We start from the raw sequence: 21899 nt of genomic DNA, 5'->3' as shown, positions 1-21899 counted from the left end.
GTTAGAATATTTTGCTCTCGGCCATTTAATAAAAATGAATTTAAAGTTTGTTGGATATGACTGGTGGGGTCTTTGTCTAATTTTTCATATACGTTGGGATCATTTAGTTTTCTCATCGCCTCTTTAATGTACATTTCTTTAGGTAATATAACCACACCACCTAGTTTATCAGCCGATTTAATAACAATATTCTCGTCTCTTTGTAATTCAAGGAGTGCATTCCTTTCTGCTTTAGTAAGATTATTCTGATCAAATTTGCACTTCTTTATTATTTCTAAGTCCTTCATAACCAGTTTTTCAAAGACTTCCAGAGGGCCTGTTTTAAAACTGGATGGGAAGAAAGTTTAATTCTTTTATAAAGAAGTGGTAATTATTTTATGGTGGTCAGGAGGGGAAGTAACTAAAGGTTGAGTACTGGATGTGTTCAAACTGTTACTCGCAAAAAAACTTTGAAGAGTAGCTTTTCTGGTGAATTTATTTATATCTATAAAGACTTTGAAGGGTCTGAACGGATTTGTAGGGGCAAATTTAAAACCTTTGCTTAAAACAGCTAAGTAAGTGCTTTTTGTGAAAGGTTAAAAATACCATGGTCTTTCTCAATTTCAGGGGTTATGGTCGGTCTCGTCTTTCTCTTTTGAATTCTTCTCCCACTTCTCCTTCCTCTAAACTCAGACTTCGTTTTCTCGTTTTTATAGGATGTGGTGTTAGTGCATGGGTGTTTGTCTGTGTGCATAATTCTAAAAAATAATCATCATTTTCTGTTTCAGAATCTACCGATAGTAGTTGGTATCTATTGTTGTGGACATAGTTTACAGGTGACTTAGTGTTTTGAAAGTGCTTATGTGCATACCGTGGTCTTTGAATTTTGTGTATGGCCCCTTTACCATTTTGATACATGCCAGGAGAATCGGGTACATTGTTTACGTGACTTTGATAATTGTGAGGTATGTTTTGTGAATTTTTTTTTTTTTTAATTCTTCGTTTTTTGTTGTGCTTGAAATAACAGTATACCTGCTTTGCCCCAATAGCAGTCACAAGTAGTATGACAACAGGCAAGACATTCCATAAAAACAATCAGCACTTTTTCTTTTTTTTGAGTAGGTTAAGAGAGAGTTATTGTCAGGGTACCTGTTGTCTCTACCTCGGAGGAGGTGAGACACTTAGACGTTCATCCTCTCAGAGGGGCTGACTCACTCGTTCCTCACAGTTCTCTCGGCCGTTTACACGCCGGCCGCGAGGAATCCGCTTCCTTTTATGACGCGGCGCTCAGTAGCCGACGTCATGACGACAATCCGTTCCGACCTGTCAATCAAGTCCCGAGCACGAATCCGGACTCGTCGGGGGCGTGATTCCTATCTAGAACCAGGGTATAAAGTAGGGCTTTCTGCATTTGTTCATTGCCCTGTCGTGGTTCTAGCTTGTCTAGTCACTCAGTGCTCTTGTTTTCTATTTGTCTCTTTGGTTCTGACCCGGCTTGTTTGTTCTACCCTGCTTATCTCTATTACCCTTTGACTCGGCTTGTCTCTCGCTTACCTGCTCTCTCGTTCCCCCGACCTCGGCTTGTCTCTGACCATTCTTTGCTTACTCCTTACGTTAGTCCGGCCATTCTAAGGTCCGGTATACGTACCTACCACCTGTTTGTACTCTGCGTGTTGGATCCCTGTCCCGATCCTGACATTACGACAGGGCCAATGGATCCTGCAGGTACAAACACTCAGGTTGGTTCTTCCGACTCTAGATTTGACGCCATGGATCATAGAATGGATCAAATGGCTCTAGCGCTGCAGGCTTTATTATCTCGTTCTAGTAATCAACCAGAAGAGATGCGTACTACGTCCATCTCCCCTGTAAGCTCAGGTCTAGAGGTAGCCACAGTAGGTGCTTCTTCCCGTATTACTCCTCCTGTACGTTATGGTGGCTCTCCGGATAAGTGTCATGGTTTTTTAAACCAAATAGGTATCCATTTCGAATTACAACCCCGCTCCTATCCTACAGATAGGGCAAAGGTTGGATTCATTATCACACTACTCATTGAGAAAGCTCTGAGATGGGCCAATCCATTGTGGGAGAATGATAACCCGTTAGTCTATAATTATAATGCCTTTGTCGCTGCTTTTAGAAGAACTTTTGACCCTCCAGGTAGAAAGGTCAATGCAGCTAGATTACTGTTGCGCCTTAGACAAGATAATCGAACACTTGTGGATTATGCACTAGAGTTCAGGTCCTTGGCGGCAGAAGTTAAGTGGAATGAACAGGCTTATATAGACGTATTTTTAAACGGATTATCAGATGAAATTCTAGACGAGGTTGCTACAAGAGAGCTTCCTGAAAATTTGGAGGATTTAATTTCTTTTATCTCTCGTATTGATGAACGTTTAAGAGAGAGGCAGAACACTCGAGATAGAACCCGTAGACCTTCCTTTAAACTAGCTCCCTCATTTCAAAGTCCTGAGTCCACAACCTCAGTTTTTCCAGAACCTATGCAGATAGGCAATACTCGCCTCTCAGAAGAAGAGAGACAGTACAGGAGAAGGGAGGGGTTGTGTATGTATTGTGGAGTAAGAGGTCACCTACGCCTAAATTGTCCTAATCGCCCGGGAAACGCTCGCACCTAAGTTTCTCTAGAGGACAGGCCTTGGGTGTTTCTATTTTGTCCTCTATACATAATTATAAAGATCACAGGCTTCTGCTACCTGTTTCTTTAGCTTGGGAGAAGGGAGTACTAAAAACTATGGCGTTGATAGATTCCGGAGCTGCTGAGAGCTTTATCGACCAAGTTTTTGTTACTAAACACTCTATTCCATCCCAGCTAAGGGACACTCCCTTGGCCGTTGAGGCCATTGATGGTAGACCATTAGCTGAACCTGTTATTTTTCGTGAGACCATACCTGTTAACTTAACTGTTGGTATCTTACACGAGGAAGGTATATCTCTTATGCTTATTTCGTCTCCTTCTGTTCCTATAGTCCTGGGGTATCCATGGTTAAAGAAACATAACCCTATTATTGATTGGGAACTAGGGGAGATAACCTCATGGGGTCAGGGTTGTCAGAACAGGTGCTTACAGAAAGTCTCACCGCTTTGCGTAGTTAACACACCGGTTAATTCTACCCAGTCTACAGACGTACAAATACCGCCTCTGTACCTGGATTTAAAGGCAGTCTTTGACAAGAAGAATGCTGATACTTTACCTCCACACAGGTCCTTTGATTGTAAGATTAATCTCCTACCTGGTACTATGCCTCCGAGGGGCAATGTATATCCTTTATCCACTAAGGAGAACTTAGTCTTAGAGGAGTATATTCGTGAGAACCTAGACAAAGGATTCATTAGGAGATCCTCCTCTCCTGCCGGGGCCGTTTTTTTTTTTGTGAATAACAAGGATGGCACGTTAAGGCCTTGCATTGATTACCGAGGCTTGAATAAAATAACTATTAGAAATGCCTACCCGATTCCTTTGATTACTGAGCTCTTTGATCGTCTAAAAGGCTCCAAGATTTTCACCAAGTTAGATCTCAGAGGGGCCTATAACTTAGTGAGAATTCAGCAGGGAGACGAGTGGAAAACAGCGTTCAATACCCGTTATGGGCACTATGAGTACACGGTAATGCCTTTTGGGCTCTGTAATGCACCGGCAGTATTTCAGGACCTGATCAATGAAGTTCTTAGGGAATTTCAACATGATTGTGTTATTGTATATTTGGATGATATACTAATACACTCTAGAGAAATTGAGACCCACCACAGACAAGTCAGAAGGGTATTGCGCAAACTTCTACAACATGGGTTGTACTGCAAATTGGAGAAATGTAGTTTTGACCAATCTCAGATAAACTTTCTTGGTTACGTGATTTCTGGGGACGGGTTTAAGATGGATCCGGATAAACTCCAGTCTATTTTAGATTGGCCATTACCTAGGGGTCTCAAGGCCATTCAGAGGTTTATTGGATTCTCCAATTACTATAGGCGCTTCATTAAAGGATACTCTTCTATTATTGCTCCTATTACCAATATGACCAGACAGGGGGTTGACACTAAGACTTGGTCTACTGAAGCTCTCGTTGCTTTCAAAACACTCAAAGAACGTTTTGCTTCTGCTCCGATCTTAGTTCATCCTGATACGACTTTGCCTTTCCTACTCGAGGTAGACGCCTCAGAGACAGGTATAGGTGCTATCTTGTCTCAAAGGTTAGGTGTGGATAAACCCTTACATCCATGTGGGTTTTTTTCCAAGAAATTATCTGGGCCTGAAAGCAGATATGACATTGGTGACAGGGAACTACTAGCGGTTATCATGGCTTTAAAGGAGTGGAGACATCTATTGGAAGGGACCTTGCATCCTGTTACTATTTTGACGGATCACAAGAACTTGTCCTATATTGGGGAGGCCAAGCGCTTGTCCGCCAGGCAAGCTCGTTGGTCCTTGTTCCTCACTCATTTCAATTATGTGCTCACTTATAGACCTGGTTCTAAGAACTCTAAAGCCGATGCTTTGTCTCGCCAACATGAACCTTCTACTATATCTGAGGCGGTTTTGTCTTCTATAGTTCCCAAGTGCAATATTATCGCCAACACGAGTCTCAGGATTCATTCTCCGTTGCTTGCCGAGATCATGAAGTTACAGCACCTGGCTCCTAAACAGGGCCCTGGGGCACGGTATTTTGTTCCTCCTGAACTCCAACTGGAACTGTTACATTGTTTCACAACAGTAAGGTGGCTGGGCATCCTGGCATTCGCAAGACGTGTTCCTTAATTTCTAAAGATTTCTGGTGGCCTTCATTACGTAAAGATATTAGGGATTTCGTCGAAGCATGTGAGGTCTGTATGAAAACTAAACAACCTCATGCGCTTCCATGTGGGTTTTTGCATCCTTTGGAAATTCCCGAGAAACCGTGGACCTGTTTGGCTATGGACTTCATTGTCGATTTGCCTGTTTCTAAAAAACAGACTGTTATTCTCACGGTGGTTGACAGGTTTACTAAGATGGCTCATTTCGTGCCCTTACCTAAACTTCCATCTTCTCCCGAATTGGCTGAGATATTCGCGAGAGAGATTTTTCGTTTACATGGGATACCTTCCGAAATTGTTTCTGATAGAGGTTCCCAATTTGTTTCCCGTTTTTGGAAATCCTTCTGTTCTCAACTGGGCATCAAATTGAATTTCTCTTCTGCCTATCATCCCCAGTCTAACGGAGCTGCTGAACGCACCAACCAAAGGATTGAACAATATTTGCGTTGTTTTGTTTCCGAACACCAGGACGATTGGGTCGGTTTGATTCCTTGGGCGGAGTTTGCACACAACAATCTCGTTTGTGATTCTACTCGTTCTAGCCCCTTTTTCATGAATTATGGCTTCCATCCTTCCGTTCTTCCAACGGTTTCTCCTTCCCAAGGGGTACCGTCGGTTGATGTTCATGTTGCCAATCTGAGGAAGTTGTGGGATCAAACTCGACAAATTCTCCTGCATAATTCCATGTTGTTCAAGAAACACGCTGATAAGCGCAGAAGGGCGGCTCCAGTTTTTGTACCAGGTGATAGGGTATGGTTGAGTACCAGAAACATTCGCTTGAAGGTTCCTTCTATGAAATTCGCCCCTCATTACATTGGTCCTTACAGGGTTCTGACTCGAATTAACCCAGTTGCGTATCGCCTGGCTCTTCCACCTGCCTTACGCATTCCTAACTCCTTTCATGTTTCCTTGTTGAAACCCCTAGTCTGTAACAAGTTCTCCTCCGCTGTATCCTCTCCTCGCCCTGTTCAGGTTCAGGGTCAGGAGGAGTATGAGATCAACTCCATCATCGATTCTCGAATCTCTCGGGGGAAGTTACAATATCTGGTTGACTGGAAAGGATATGGTCCTGAGGAGAGGACTTGGGTACCTCAGGAGGATGTGCATGCTCCTCACCTCCGCAGGGCTTTTCATTCTCGTTTTCCATCTCGCCCCGGTTCCTTCCGCCCGGTGGGCGTTTCTGAGAGGGGGGGTACTGTCAGGGTACCTGTTGTCTCTACCTCGGAGGAGGTGAGACACTTAGACGTTCATCCTCTCAGAGGGGCTGACTCACTCGTTCCTCGCAGTTCTCTCGGCCGTTTACACGCCGGCCGCGAGGAATCCGCTTCCTTTTATGACGCGGCGCTCAGTAGCCGACGTCATGACGACAATCCGTTCCGACCTGTCAATCAAGTCCCGAGCACGAATCAGGACTCGTCGTGGGCGTGATTCCTATCTAGAACCAGGGTATAAAGTAGGGCTTTCTGCATTTGTTCATTGCCCTGTCGTGGTTCTAGCTTGTCTAGTCACTCAGTGCTCTTGTTTTCTATTTGTCTCTTTGGTTCTGACCCGGCTTGTTTGTTCTACCCTGCTTATCTCTATTACCCTTTGACTCGGCTTGTCTCTCGCTTACCTGCTCTCTCGTTCCCCCGAACTCGGCTTGTCTCTGACCATTCTTTGCTTACTCCTTACGTTAGTCCGGCCATTCTAAGGTCCGGTATACGTACCTACCACCTGTTTGTACTCTGCGTGTTGGATCCCTGTCCCGATCCTGACAGTTATAACATTAGATAATATGGGATTAGCTAAATGCTGACTAGGCAACTTGTCATATCTTCACACCAAGACAGTTAACATATCCTATTAGTTGACAGCGCTTTTCTAAATAATAATAACATCATGCCATATCTGAAAAGGTTATGACAGAAAACAAAATATGCTGTAAACTAAAGGTTCTGATATTTCCAACATTGTCACGCTTAAGGCCAATTATACTCATATCCAGCGGTATCTGTTAACGTCTCATTAAATCTCTATCATAAAGGAGCTTAGACATCCACCTGAGAGTACAGGGAACAAGTAACATGCTTTTCAGTACTGGTATTAGTTGAAACACTCATATCACTGGCTTCTGTGTACTCCTATTTATATCTATGCTGTCTAATGACTGTATGTACAGGTAAATGTAAGACTTTCATGTAGCATATTGCATTTCCTGGATTATAAGGCAGTAATCGATTCTATATCTAAACAAGGTGTACCGATAATAAAAGCAAATGTTCAGCTATACTCCGTATCTTTAAAGCTATACTGTGCATCTTTAAAGCTATACTCTGTATCTTTAAAGTAAACGCAAATAGGTAAGAGACTTTGGTTGTACTTTTTAAGCCTGAGTTAGAAGGACTAGAGTCAACTGTATAAAAATAAACTTTTGGTTTAAACAAATGAGTAATTTTACTGGAGTGTCATGTGCCTATGGACAGTCCACCTGCCGAAGTTCGCTGTTCTCCTCAGCCTATGCCCTTCAAGGTTAGGTTGCGGTGTAGTGGGTACTGTTCGTCGTTATGAGTAACCAGTATAATATTATAATCGCCAGAGGGTGCTGTCAGTAGGATTGCTAGTTTCAACATGGGCAATATATAAATGAAGGATTAAAACCTATGCAATTAAGTTGACAGGGTGCTTAAATATATGTATGTTTGTCAGGCTTTAGTTCCACTGGGTACAAGCAAGAAAAGTAAACTTGAGAACATATTATGCATAAAGGAAATAATAATACTACATGAAAACAGGCAATTATAAGCATGCATAGTGGTCTCCAGCTTAGTAGGGACTTTACTGATCAATGATATGTGTACAGTCAGCCAATTCCCAAGTCTGGGAAACATAAACCCTGAAAGTGGGGGTTCAGTAAGGCAGCATACAACACTTCCCTGGGTGTGAGTCCCTCTCTGGCTTGTTTTCGCTTCGTGATCTTCTGTGCTGTGGCGTGGAATTTTGCTGTAGCCTTGGGTTGCAACCTGGTGGCTTGCTGGCCTGAGATGCCATGCTCAGGTGCGTTGCTGGGACTTTGGGATTGCCTGGCGGTCCCATACTTGCGTAAGTGGGAGCGGGTGCATGCGCCCAGTTTGCTCAAGTCCTTTTTCAGCCGTCGCGGTTGTTGGCGCTTGTTTGGCAGGCTGGCCACCTTGAAGGCTTGCAGTGGGATTCCATAATGGCGGCGGCGTGTCGCAGGACGGATCCACGAGGCAACCACCCGAGCCACTTGAAGGTAGGACACACCCCTGTCACAAAGAGTCCTGTAGAAGCTCGAGCAGAGTCGATCTAGGGTTTCCAGGGGGTGAGAGTGTGGATGGCTGTCTGTGTTCCCTCTCTTTGGCTCTTCCTGGACGGCCATTTTAGATATGCTCTGGCAGACTCGTGCCTTTGCAGGCTGTGTAGCCTCGTGTATTCGCTGTCAGGTTTAGACTGCTTGTCTGGTGGGGACCGGGATAACCCCCACCGGTCCAGGGGGGGGAGGAGATCCGCTACGATTCCGGGGAGATCCGGTGTCTAAAACAGCGTCCGTCTCTCCTCGGCCCCAACTCCCGCAGGCCGCAGGTTGTTTTTGGGGTTTTTGGGCTCTGATAAGCTCCAGAAAAGTATCTTTCGGTTCCGTGGTGCACCCCAGACGTGGGTAGTGCACCCTGATGGGTCTTCGGGCTGTACAGCTGCCGATATTAACCCTTTTCCTGCCTGCCTGACAGGAGCTCTTTCCCGCACGTCTGTTCAGCTTGGCGGTCAGACTCCGCCCCCCTGTTTTGTGAATTTTGATAGTGATGTGTTGGATGTTGATATCTCAGTGGGGCTCGGTAGTGTTTTTTATATTGGGTAGTATGTGCTTTATTCGGGTAATGATAACGAGATGTGGTTGAGGAGTTTTTTCGGGCGGGAGGGTCATGTGTATAATGTATCTCTCTTTTTTTAAGGTAGTTAGTATATACTTTAGAATCATAATTGTTTTGGTAAGTGTATGAGCCTGGTTATAGCTATGTAAATCAAATTCTACAATATATAGTCAATGGCATGAATTCATCTCCTTCTTATTCTAGGGAGAACCAGGGCCTCCTGGAAGACCTGGAGCTCAAGGACCTGCAGGATCTAAGGTAAGATATGTAAATATTTTAATCAAACATACGATGAAGCTAATTTAACTCCTTAACAGCACATGACGTGACGATCTATGCCAGTGATGGCGAACCTTTTTGAGCCCGAGTGCCGAAACCGCAATACATGCCAACTTTTTTTTCCTTAAAGTGCCAACACGGCAATTGCGTGTGTGTGTGTGGGGGGGGGGGTGCGTGTGGGGGGGGAGGGTGCGTGTTGTATGTGTAAATGAGGGGTGCTGTGTGTGTGTATGAGGGGTGCTGTGTGTGTGGGGGGGGGGGGGTGCTGTGTGTGTGGGGGGGGGGTGCTGTGTGTGTGGGGGGGGGTGCTGTGTGTGTGTGGGGGGGTGCTGTGTGTGTGTGTGGGGTGCTGTGTGTGGGGGGGGTGCTGTGTGTGTGGGGGGGTGCTGGGTGTGTGTGGGGGGAGTGCTGGGTGTGTGTGGGGGGAGTGCTGGGTGTGTGTGGGGGGAGTGCTGGGTGTGTGTGGGGGGAGTGCTGGGTGTGTGTGTGGGGGGAGTGCTGGGTGTGTGTGGGGGGAGTGCTGGGTGTTTGGGGGGGTGCTGGGTGTTTGGGGGGGTGCTGGGTGTTTGGGGGGTGCTGTGTGTTTGGGGGGGGTGCTGTGTGTGTGTTGGGGGGGTGCTGGGTGTGTGTTTGGGGGGGTGCTGTGTGTGTGGGGGGTGCTGTATGTGTGTGAGAGGGGTGCTGTATGTGTGTGAGAGGGGTGCTGTGCTGTGGGGGGTAAGGGGTACTGTGTGGGGGGGTAGGGGTACTGTGTGTGGGGGAGTAGGGGTACTGTGTGTGGGGGAGTAGGGGTAATGTTGTGGAGGAGTAGGGGTACTGCTGGGGGGTAGGGGTACTTCTGGGGGGCAGGGGTACTTCTGGGGGGTAGGGGTACTTCTGGGGGGGTAGGGGTGCTGCTGGTGGGGTGGGGTGGTGCTGTGGTGGGTAGGGGTGCTGCTGGGGGGTGGGGTGGGGTGTTGCTGTGGTGGGTAGGGGTGGTGCTGTGGTGGGTAGGGGTGGTGCTGTGGTGGGTAGGGGTGGTGCTGCGGGGGTAGGGGTGGTGCTGCGGGGGTAGGGTGGTGCTGGGGGGGTGGGGTGCTGCTGGGGGGGTGGGGTGGTGCTGGGGGGGTAGGGTGCTGCTGGGGGGGTGGGGTGGTGCTGGGGGGGTACGGTGCTGCTGGGGGGGTGGGGTGGTGCTGGGGGGTAGGGTGGTGCTGGGGGAGTAGGGTGCTGCTGGGGGGTGGGTGGTGCTGGGGGGGGTAGGGGTGGTGCTTGGGGGGTAGGGTGGTGCTGTGGGGGGTAAGGGTGGTGCTGTGGTGGGTAGGGTGCTGGGGGGGTAGGGTGCTGCTGGGGGGTGGGTAGGGTGCTGTGGTGGGTAGGGGTGGTGCTGTGGGGGGTAGGGGTGAGGCTGTGGTGGGTAGGGGTGGTGCTGGGGGGGTAGGGTGCTGCTGGGGGGGTAGGGTGCTGCTGGGGGGTGGGGTGGTGCTGCTGGGGGGTAGGGGTGGTGCTGTAGGGGTGGTGCTGTGGTGGGTAGGGTGCTGTGGTGGGTAGGGGTAGTGCTGGGGGGTAGGGTGCTGCTGGGGGGGGTAGGGTGGTGCTGTGGGGGGTAGGGGTGGTGCTGTGGTGGGTAGGGTGCTGTGGTGGGTAGGAGTGGTGCTGGGGGGTGGGGTGCTGCAGGGGGGTAAGGGTACTTCTGGGGGGGTAGGGGTGGTGCTGTGGTGGGTAGGGTGCTGTGGTGGGTAGGGGTGGTGCTGGGGGAGTAAGGGTACTTCTGGGGGGGTAGGGGTGGTGTGTTAGTATCCCACCCCCTCCTTCTTACCTTCAATGAAGTGTGGGGGGGGGCACAGCCATCCCTGGTGGTCCGGTGGTGGTAAGTACTGCAGGGGGAGGGATCTGTGTAGCAGCTCCCCCTGTCCTCCCGCGCGATGCTGTGTGGAGCGTTGCCATGGTAACGCTCGGCAACGCTCCACACAGCATCGCGCGGGAGGACAGGGGGAGCTGCTACACAGATCCCTCCCCCTGCCTCCCGACCCGGAAGCAGAATAGGCGCCTGCCGTTTCGGGCAGGCAGGCGCCTATTCTGCAGTGATGGCGGACCTGTGGCCGCGTGCCCACAGAGAGGGCTCGGCGTGCCACCTGTGGCACGCGTGCCATAGGTTCGCCATCACTGATCTATGCCATCATATAGTGAAGGGCTTTAACTCCCCTTGACGGCATAGACCATCATGCAATAAAAGTACCAGCAGGGTTCAAATCCTGTTAGTACCTGCTGGCACTAAGTGACCACAGGTATCATTTGTATACCTGAGGGTCCTCTGTCAGCCAAAGTCAAGTTAGTGGCACCAGACTGACTGATGAGCTATGTGCAGTGCTCAAGGTGAGTGTTGCGCATAGCCCTTTAAATCCTTTGAAATGGCTGAGCATGTTACAATGCCAAGGGTGAAATTGTAGTAAAATGAGCGCAAGACAAGTGCTAAAAATGTCTTAGTCACAAACGTGTTATATTTCAAAATAACCTTGATCCTTAAATTGCGCCAGAAACAGCAGTTCTTTAACCCCTTAAGGACCAAACTTCTGGAATAAAAGGGAATCATGACATGTCACACATGTCATGTGTCCTTGAAGGGTTAAAAGGGCTTCTATACTTTTCCCAGAATAGCATGCAAAATATGCAAATAATGACAGATAGCTTTATTATATGTCAGATTTGCATCCTACTCTACTCTTTGGCTGTTTTAAAGCTCTTTTTTTGTAATAGATACAATAAAAATTTATGGGAAGGGGAAACTGGGAAAAAAGGGGTATATATTAATTTTCATTATATATATATATATATATATATATATATATATATATATATACACACACATGTATGTACATCAAGATAAAGAATTTAAAATTACTTTAAATAATATCTTTTGATAATAACACTATGTAACATAACAAATTAATGATAACATAAACATTTACAGATTTACAAACAGTAGATTTCATTACATTTTCTTCCCATGCATTCCAGTAGCATAACAGCTTATCTGATAAGGGGGATGTCTTATAGCCAATTCATATGTTTTATTCTCTATTGCCAGGTTCAGAATTTCTTTAATTGATGATAATTTGGGAGATTTCCAGTATTGGGGTAGTGAACAAGTGGCAGCAATTAAAAGATTTCCTATAATAATTTTGTTGATTTTATCGATGGAATAAGGAAACTTTTTAAACAAAACTAATTCTGTTGTAAAGTAAGTTAAAGATGTATTATTTTTTTTTATTAATGTATGTATATTTCTCCAAACTATTTTTAATTTGGGACAGAACCACCACATATGGGACATTGTTCCAATATTACCACATTCTCTCTAACATATTTCAGATATACTTGAGTACATGTTATGTAGTTTTCCTGGAAGTAAATACCACCTATACAGTGAGGGGGAAAGTATTTGATCCCCTGCTGATTTTGAACGTTTGTCCACTAACAGAAATGATCCGTCCATAATTTTAATGGTATGTGTATTTAAACAGTGAGAGACAGAATAGCAAAAAAAACCCAAAAAAAACCACGCATGGCAAAAAAGTTATAAATTGATTTGCAGGTCAATGAGTGAAATAAGTATTTGATCCCTTATCAATCAACAAGATTTCTGGATCCCAGGTGTCTTTTATGCTGGTAACGATCTGAGATTAGGATCACTCTCTTAAAGGGACCTGTATAAAAAAAAAAACACCTGTCCACAGAAGCAATCAATCAATCAGATTCCAAACTCTACACCGTGGTCAAGACCAAAGAGCTGTCCAATGATGTCAGGGACAAGATTGTAGACCTATATAAGGTTGGAATGGGCTACAAGACCATCGCCAAGCAGCTTGGTGAGAAGGTGACAACAGTTGGTAGGATTATTTGCAAATGGAAGAAACACAAAATAACTGTCAGTCTCCCTCTGTCTGGTGTTCCATGCAAGATCTCACCTCGTGGAGTTTCAATGATCATGAGAACGGTGAGGAATCAGCCCAGAACTGCATGGAAGGATCTTGTTAATGATCTCAAGGCAGCTGGGACAATAATCACCAAGAAAACAATTGGTAACACACTACGCCATGAAGGACTGAAATCCTGCATCGTCTGGCAGGTCCCGCTGCTCAAGAAAGCACATGTACTGGCCTGTCTGAAGATTGCCAATGAACATCTGAATGATTCAGAGGAGAACTGGGTGAAAGTGTTGTGGTCAGATGAGACCAAAATCGAGCTCTTTGGCATCAACTCAACTCGCCATGTTTGGAGGAGGAGCAATGCTGCCTATGACCCCCAAGAACACCATTATAACTTTTTTGACATGCATTTTTCTGGATCTCACTGTTAAAATACACCTACCATTAAAATTATAGACTGATCATTTCTTTGTCAGTGAGCAAACGTTCAAAATCAGCAGTGGATCAAATACCTCCCCCCCCCTCACTGTATACCAGTTTAAAATGGTTTTCAAAATCGTTATTGCACTTTGTTATACCTTTTAAGTTTAGGGGAAAACTGAGCCAACTATGCAAATCATATTGAGTGCCTAATTCCGACTCCCCTGATAGCATATAATTTAATCTAGTGTTGGGTTGGGCCTAGTAGAAATTTGGGAGTTACAGAATGAAACCGTTGCTTTACTGTTTGGATCAAGGAGATAAATGTTCTCTAATTTAGAAATGTCTAATGATTTATATCTTTGATCCAAATCACTTGTGTTAAAACATTTTTTTAGTTTGTTAAATATTAAATTGAATTCCGGGATAATATTGTCCGGTAGATAAAATATATTTATTGGTATATATGTAAATATATATATATATATATACAAATAAAGCTCATTGTCTTATGTGGGTGCATTTGTTTATGATTCAAATGAACCACCATTCATTTACAGTTTTTCCCAATTGGAGTCCAGCACCATTGTCTTCCTTTGATTTACAGGGCTATTCACTAAAGTGAGAATTGTCAGGTTTTTTAACATGACTTTCAAATTTAAGTTCAAAATAGCGAAACTTGAAGCTATGACGAGTTTTTCCAGTACAGTTATTTTGGTCTTAATTGTGAACTTTGCTTTAAATTCTCACTATATTAACTAACTCTGTAGTTATTGGAAATAGGAATCACACTTACTGTTGTGGAAGAATTGGTGAGATTTGAACGTTATAAAGCTGTGCTGAGGAGATCCAACATATTTCACATGGGGAAAATTGCTTAAAATTTGCGTCACCACAACCTTAAATATGTTAAATATGTCATTTCTGTATGTCAACTACTAGGAATATGCTGCTTAGTTATGGGTCCCATTCCATTTACCGTATATACTCGAGTATAAGCCGAGTTTTTCAACACGTTATTTGTGCAGAAAAACCCCAACTCGGCTTATACTCGAGTCAATTGTCTGTATTATGGCAATTTACATTGCCATAATACAGACTGGGGGCTGTGGGGGCTGCAGAGTGTTTACTTACCTCTCCTGCAGCTCCTGTCAGCTCCCTTCTCCTCTGCGCTGGTCCGTTCAGCCAGCACCTCCGTCAGCTCCCAGTGTAAGTCTCGCAAGAGCCGCGGGGTCATAGTGCGGCTCTCGCGAGACTTACACTGGGAGCTGACAGAGGAGCTGCACGGAACGGCGCGGAGGAGAAGGGAGCTGACAGGAGCTGCAGGAGAGGTAAGTGCTCTCTGCCAGCCCCTCCACCCCCCACTGAACTGCCAATGCCACTGGACCACCAGGGAAGGAGAGCCCCCCCTCCCTGCCATGTATCAAGCAGGGAGGGGGGACGAAAAAAATTAATAAATAAAATAATATTAAATAATAATAATAAAATAATAATATTATAACAAAAAAATTTAAAATAATAATTTAAAAAAATAATAATAAAAATGCCCACCCCCCACCAAGGCTCTGCAACACAAACACACACTGCATCTCACACACACACACACACACACTGCATCACACACACACACACACACACACTGCACTCATACACACACTCACACTGCACTCATACACACACTCACACTGCATTCATACACACTCACACTGCATTCATACACACACTCACACTGCACTCATACACACTCACCCTGCATTCATACACACTCACCCTGCATTCATACACACTCACACTGCATTCATACACACACTCACACTGCATCACACACACACACTCACACTGCACTCATACACACACACTGCACTCATACACACACACTGTACTCTTACACACACACTGCACTCTAACACACACACTGCACTCATACACACACACTGCATTCATTATATAAACACACTGTAAATAAATATTCAATTAATATAATTTTTTTAGGATCTAATTTTAGTTAGAAATGTACCAGTAGTGCATTTCCCACCCTAGTCTTATACTCGAGTCAATACGTTTTCCCAGTTTTTTGGGGGTAAAATTAGGGGCCTCGGCTTATTTTCGGGTCGGCTTATACTCGGGTATATACAGTAGTTTTGTTCTCCCTTGTAACCCTTACGCTTGCACCGGCCTTACTGATTCTTTGGTTGTTATTGCATCATTGTCAGGGGAAAGTCATGTAGGTTGATGTAGGTTGTAAAAAAAAACAGGGTAGTGAAAACCTCTGCAACATGTAGGAATTCATTACCATGTGGCTGAGAGTGACACATAAGACATTAATCCTACTGAGTAACTGAGTCAGGGCCGCCATCAGGGGGTGACAACCATGACGGTTGTCACGGGCCCGGCAGCCCTGGGGGGCCCGGACTGCTCTGGCAGTCCTGGGCCCCACTTTCCCTCTCTGCACAAATAGATCGCGAATCTCGCGATCTATGTGTGCAGCCGCGGGCCCCCGGCTCCCTGTTACCGCAGAGGGGGCCCAGCACACTGCCTGTTCTCCTCTCTTCTCTCTTCTAATAACTCTCGCGAGACCCGGTTGCCATGGCAACGCTCCGCGGGTCTCGCGAGAGTTATTGGAAGAGAGAAGAGAGGAGAACAGGCAGTGTGCTGGGCCCCCTCTGTGGTAACAGGGAGCCGGGGGGGGGGGGGGCACTGGACCACCAGGGATGGAATCTCCCCCCTCCCTGGACCAGGTAAGCAGGGAGGGGGGAATAAAATGTAATTTAATTTAAAAAAAAACAAATATGTGACAAGCCCCTTCCTCCCCCTCCCCCCCCCCAGATTGCACATTTATACACACACTACATACACCAACACAACACACACTCTGCATACACTAACACAACACACACTGCATACACTAACACAACACACACTGCATACACTGACACAACACACACACTACATACACCAACACAACACACACACTGCATACACTGACACAACACACACTGCATACACTAACACAACACACACTGCATACACTGACACAACACACACACTGCATACACTGACACAACACACACACTACATACACCAACACAACACACACTCTGCATACACTAACACAACACACACTGCATACACTGACACAACACACACTGCATACACTAACACAACACACACTGCATACACTGACACAACACACACTGCATACACTGACACAACACACACACTACATACACCAACACAACACACACTCTGCATACACTAACACAACACACACTGCATACACTAACAGAACACACACTGCATACACCAACACAACTCACACTCTGCATACACCAACACAACACACACTGCATACACTAACACACACACTGCATACACGAATACACTAATACAATACACACACTGCATTCACTAATACAACATGCACTCTGCATACACTACACACTAACGCACTCACTGCATCCACTATACTGACATTCGCTACACATTAACACACTCTGCATTCACTACACTAACACACACTCTGCATCCGCTACACACTAACACACTCTCTGCATTCACTACACATTAACACTCTGCATTCACTACACTAACACACACTCTGCACCCGCTACACACTAACACACTCTCTGCATTCACTACACATTAACACACACCCTGCATTCACTACAAATTTACACACACTCTGCATTCACTAAACTATGCACACACTCTGGATTCACTATACTGACACACACACTCTGCATTCACTACACTAACATACACTCTGCATTAACTGTACACACAGCATCCACTACACAAACATCCTGTATTCACAGTACACACACTGCATCCACCACAAATTGAAACACTCTGCATTCACTATACACAGACACTGCGTCTAATACACACACTACATCCACTACAGACACTGCATCCGCTAAACACATTTCATCTAGTACATACAAACACTACATCCACTACACAAACACACACTACATCACTGTACACACACTACATCCACTACTCAAACACTCTCTGCATTCACTACACATTAACACTCTGCATTCACTACACTAACACACACTCTGCATCCGCTACACACTAACACACTCTCTGCATTCACTACACATTAACACACTCTGCATTCACTACACTAACACACTCTCTGCATTCACTACACATTAACACACACCCTGCATTCACTACAAATTTACACACACACTACATTCATTACACTGACACACTCTGCATTCACTACACCCTAACACACACTCTGCATTTATTACACACTAACACACACTCTGCATTCACTAAACTATGCACACACTCTGGATTCACTATACTGACACACACACTCTGCATTCACTACACTAACATACACTCTGCATTAACTGTACACACAGCATCCACTACACAAACATCCTGTATTCACAGTACACACACTACATCCACCACAAATTGAAACACTCTGCATTCACTATACACAGACACTGCGTCTAATGCACACACTACAGACACTGCATCCGCTAAACACATTTCATCTAGTACATACAAACACTACATCCACTACACAAACACACACTACATCACTGTACACACACTACATCCACTACTCAAACACTCTATGCATTCACTACACATTAACACTCTGCATTCACTACACTAACACACACTCTGCATCCGCTACACACTAACACACTTTCTGCATTCACTACACATTAACACACACTGCATTCACTACATATTTACACACACTCTGCATTCACTGCACTAACACACACACTACATTCATTACACTGACACACTCTGCATTCACTACACACTAACACACACTCTGCATTCATTACACACTAACACACACTCTGCATTCACTAAACTATGCACACACTCTGGATTCACTATACTGACACACACTCTGCATTAACTGTACACACAGCATCCAGTACACAAACATCCTGTATTCACAGTACACACACTACATCCACCACAAATTGAAACACTCTGCATTCACTATACACAGACACTGCGTCTAATACACACACTACAGACACTGCATCCACTAAACACATTTCATCTAGTGCATACAAACACTACATCCACTACACAAACACACACTACATCACTGTACACACACTACATTCCACTACTCAAACACTCTCTGCGTTCACTATACACACTGCATCCGCTACACAAACACACACTCTGCATTCACTGCACAAACAGTATCTAATACACACAAACACTACATCCATTACACACATTCTAATTCACTTCCACTATACACACCACATTCAGTCCTGTATCATTGTCAGTGGACTAGGTAGGGCGTGGGCGGGCCCGGGAGGGAGCGGGCGGGGGGGGGGGCAGACTTTGTGCTTTGTCAGGGGCCCCCAAATTTCTGATGGCAGCCCTGAACTGAGTACTGAGTACTGAGTACTGAGTAACCATAATTTTTAAAGCAGTGTAGCATATTGAACAAATGTGGAATTCTTTTCTGTTTTTTAGGGTGATCAAGGTCAACCAGGTCATCCTGGAGCAGATGGATCCCGTGGACTACCGGTGAGAATATTCAGCTAAATAAAAATGGAAATTAATCAATAACTGATATCAAAACTGAGAATAACTGGGTCAAATGAGCTACCAATATAATATAATATAATATGACCTACTTCACCAGATTTACTCATTGTTAACATTTGGTCTTTGCCAGTTGCACAATGCAGGTTCACCGAAATTCACTTCTTGCAATAATCCCCTGGAAGTCAAGAATACCTTTACTAAGGGCATTTCAGGAAACCTCCTAGATTTTGGGTGGTTAATGAGTCCCACTCAATAGTCACATGTTTTTAGCCAGCCAATGTGATAGCTAAAATACTAGTTAAATGTATAAAAAACAGAGACAATATAGTGATCTGAATTATACATTGGTTTTATTGATTTAGTAATAAGATTATTAAAAGGAAAAAGAAATCCAGATTTACACATTGCAGGAATAATCATGAGTCAAAAGAGTACACGAACTAGCAAATGTGTTTCTGTAACCTTGTAAATGTCTATCTTTTCACCAATATTCTAAAAACCAAACTGATTGCTTTAATAAGTGTCTATGATTGATTGATTTATATTTAGGGATTTCGGGGTCCGGTGGGTTTTCCCGGTGCAGCTGGCATAAAGGTAAATATGAGAAAATTATTCTTTGGATGACAAAGCTCTATTTTTTTGTCCAAATTGGGTAATTAGATTGGCATTTAAGTTTTTCCTAATAAAATACATTTTTACCTCTTGAAAATCATAATCTAGCCACTCTTGAGTACATTTGCTCATGGTATAATCAGTTTATATGGAGTGGACAGAGATAACATTAATATGCAATATTGTTGGATACTGAAATACTAGCATACCAATGTTGTACTAGCTGTGTATATAAACAAACATGTATGGCACAACTAACTTGATTAAAAACAAAGCAACTGCTTTGTTTTTAATTCAGTGAATTGTGCTACACATATCAATGTGTTCTGTGACGTACTTGGGGGATTTTCATTCCTTACTACTGCATTGGCCATTGGAAAAACATAGCAAATAGGCTGAGTCTCAACCAGGGAGATTAGGTGATGTGTCCAACTAGCCCATTTTCAATTACTTTGTTCTGTAGCACCAGCAAAAGTAAGAGCTGTATAGCCTAACTGGGTGTTATAGAAATGTATATCTGTCAGGGAGGGATCAGTGTTTGCTGGGACAAAAGTAAAGAAATAGTTTAACAGAAAAAAATGCATACCTGCCAAGTCTATATCCCAGAGATGATAAAGAGTTCATATCTTTCTAACACTATCTCTCCTACCCTCAATATGCCACATTATCTTTACTATAAACCTTATTATCATGACCCTAATTAGCCTGAACTTTATTATTCTGACACTTATTATCTTAGCCCTGAGCCTCAAAAAACATCTAACCTTAAAGGAAAACCATAGAGTTAGGAATACAAACATGGTAATACCTGTTTAAGTTCATCTTCCTCTGGAACTGTGAAGCTTTGAAAGTTGAGTTTTACTTGCCTTTCAGCTCTCGCCGTGCCGGTTCTGTCACTCTGCCTCCTTGACTGAGATCATGAAGGTTGATGATCCCAGCCAATCCAATGTTTACCCCTACAAGAGTCATTTGATGTCATGACCAAGTTTCACTTGGTTCTAGGACTTGAAGCGCCCCTAATGGCTGCCTACAAAATGTTTTACATTGCAGGCTTAAAACTACAGAGCTACTGCACCTCGTTGACATGAAGTGGCCTGAGGTCCTTTAGTGGGCTTTTAGATCCTAGATCTATTTCCTGTTCCAGGCAAGGCCTAATGGTAGTGTGCGAGAAGGAAATCTATGCCCTGGACCAAGAACTCTGTTGTATTAGAGAATCTGATCTGTAACAGGGAATCAATTCTCCTTATCTCCTACCCAGCTTTACTACACCACCAGAGGATGTGTAACATAGAAACATAGTATGTGCCGGCAGATAAGAACCATTTGGCCCATCTAGTTTGCTTAATTTTCTAAATACTTTCATTAGTCCCTGGCCTTATCTTATAGTTAGGATAGCCTTATGCCTATCCCACGCATGCTTAAACTCCTTTACAGTTTTAACCTCTACCACTTCAGCTGGAAGGCTATTCCATGCATCCACTACCCTCTCAGTAAAGTAATACTTCCTGATATTATTTTTAAACCTTTGACCCTCTAATCTGAGACTATGTCTTCTTGTTATGGTAGTTTTTCTTCTTTTAAATATAGGATCCTCCTTTACTGTGCTGATTCCCTTTTGCAATGATTTCGTACTAAATACAAATTTAATTAGTCAATCCCAAATTTCGTCCACAAACCATTCATTTTAGAACGAAATTTGTTAAAAAAAAGAATTTGGGGGGCGTGGCCTGCAGCCGGAGCTGAACGGACGCATGTAAGAACAGCTCTGGCGAAACGAAACCGATAAGAGCCATAAACAAGCGGAATACTGAGCGGAACCTTACCTACCACTTTACCTACCGCTCGGAGAAGGTAGAAACCATGTCCCAAAGACAAAAAAACAAGGCTGGGAAATCCGATCGAGCCTCTTTCTTCCTCACAAAAGCCGCAGCCTCCAAGCTGAGAGAGGGCCAGGAGCCTGCGCAAGATGTCGGCGACCAGAGGAAGCGGGAAACCTCCCTCTCACCGCAAGCATCCCCTCCTCACACATGAGATGAGCAACCGCTGACGATGGGAGGCATCCGCAAAATGATGGCGGAATTTACTGATAGTATACAAAAGAATATGAAAAACCAGCTTCAGGAGACAAAATTCAAGAAATAGATGATATTCTGGAGGCGCACAGATTAAAACTAGCGGACATAGAAGACAGAGCAAGGAGGAACAATCTCCGGTTCCGTGGAATCGATACAAAACGCTGACCTCCACAGATATCTATCCGACCTATTTCAATCCCTCATGCCAGAAATCCATCCTGACCAACTGATTATTGACAGAGCGCACAGACTGCGCAGGCTGAAGCACTTGCCACCAACAGCAGCGAGAGATGTCATCGCTAGAATACATTTGTTCCACGCCAAAGAAAAAATTATGAGAGCCAGTAGGAACGCAGACATGCCGAACGACTACAAATCTGTTAAAATCTTTG

At 44.5% G+C, this 21899-nt stretch overlaps 1 protein-coding gene across 1 annotated transcript in view; it reads left to right on the top strand.

Moving 5' to 3' along the window:
- LOC134608703 (collagen alpha-1(XXI) chain-like) overlaps positions 1-21899 on the top strand; it is a 151640-nt gene that overhangs the window by 89773 nt on the left and 39968 nt on the right. Inside the window, exons 15-17 of the mRNA XM_063451746.1 lie at positions 8859-8912; positions 18746-18799; positions 19370-19414. Of these exons, the coding sequence (XP_063307816.1) occupies positions 8859-8912; positions 18746-18799; positions 19370-19414 (153 nt within the window). The remainder of the gene's footprint in view (positions 1-8858; positions 8913-18745; positions 18800-19369; positions 19415-21899) is intronic.

This window comes from Pelobates fuscus, chromosome 4 (genome assembly GCF_036172605.1).
Source record: "Pelobates fuscus isolate aPelFus1 chromosome 4, aPelFus1.pri, whole genome shotgun sequence".
Classification (NCBI taxonomy): Eukaryota; Metazoa; Chordata; class Amphibia; order Anura; family Pelobatidae; genus Pelobates; species Pelobates fuscus.
Note: the sequence above shows the minus strand (reverse complement) of the source record. Positions and strands in the feature narration are given on the sequence as shown.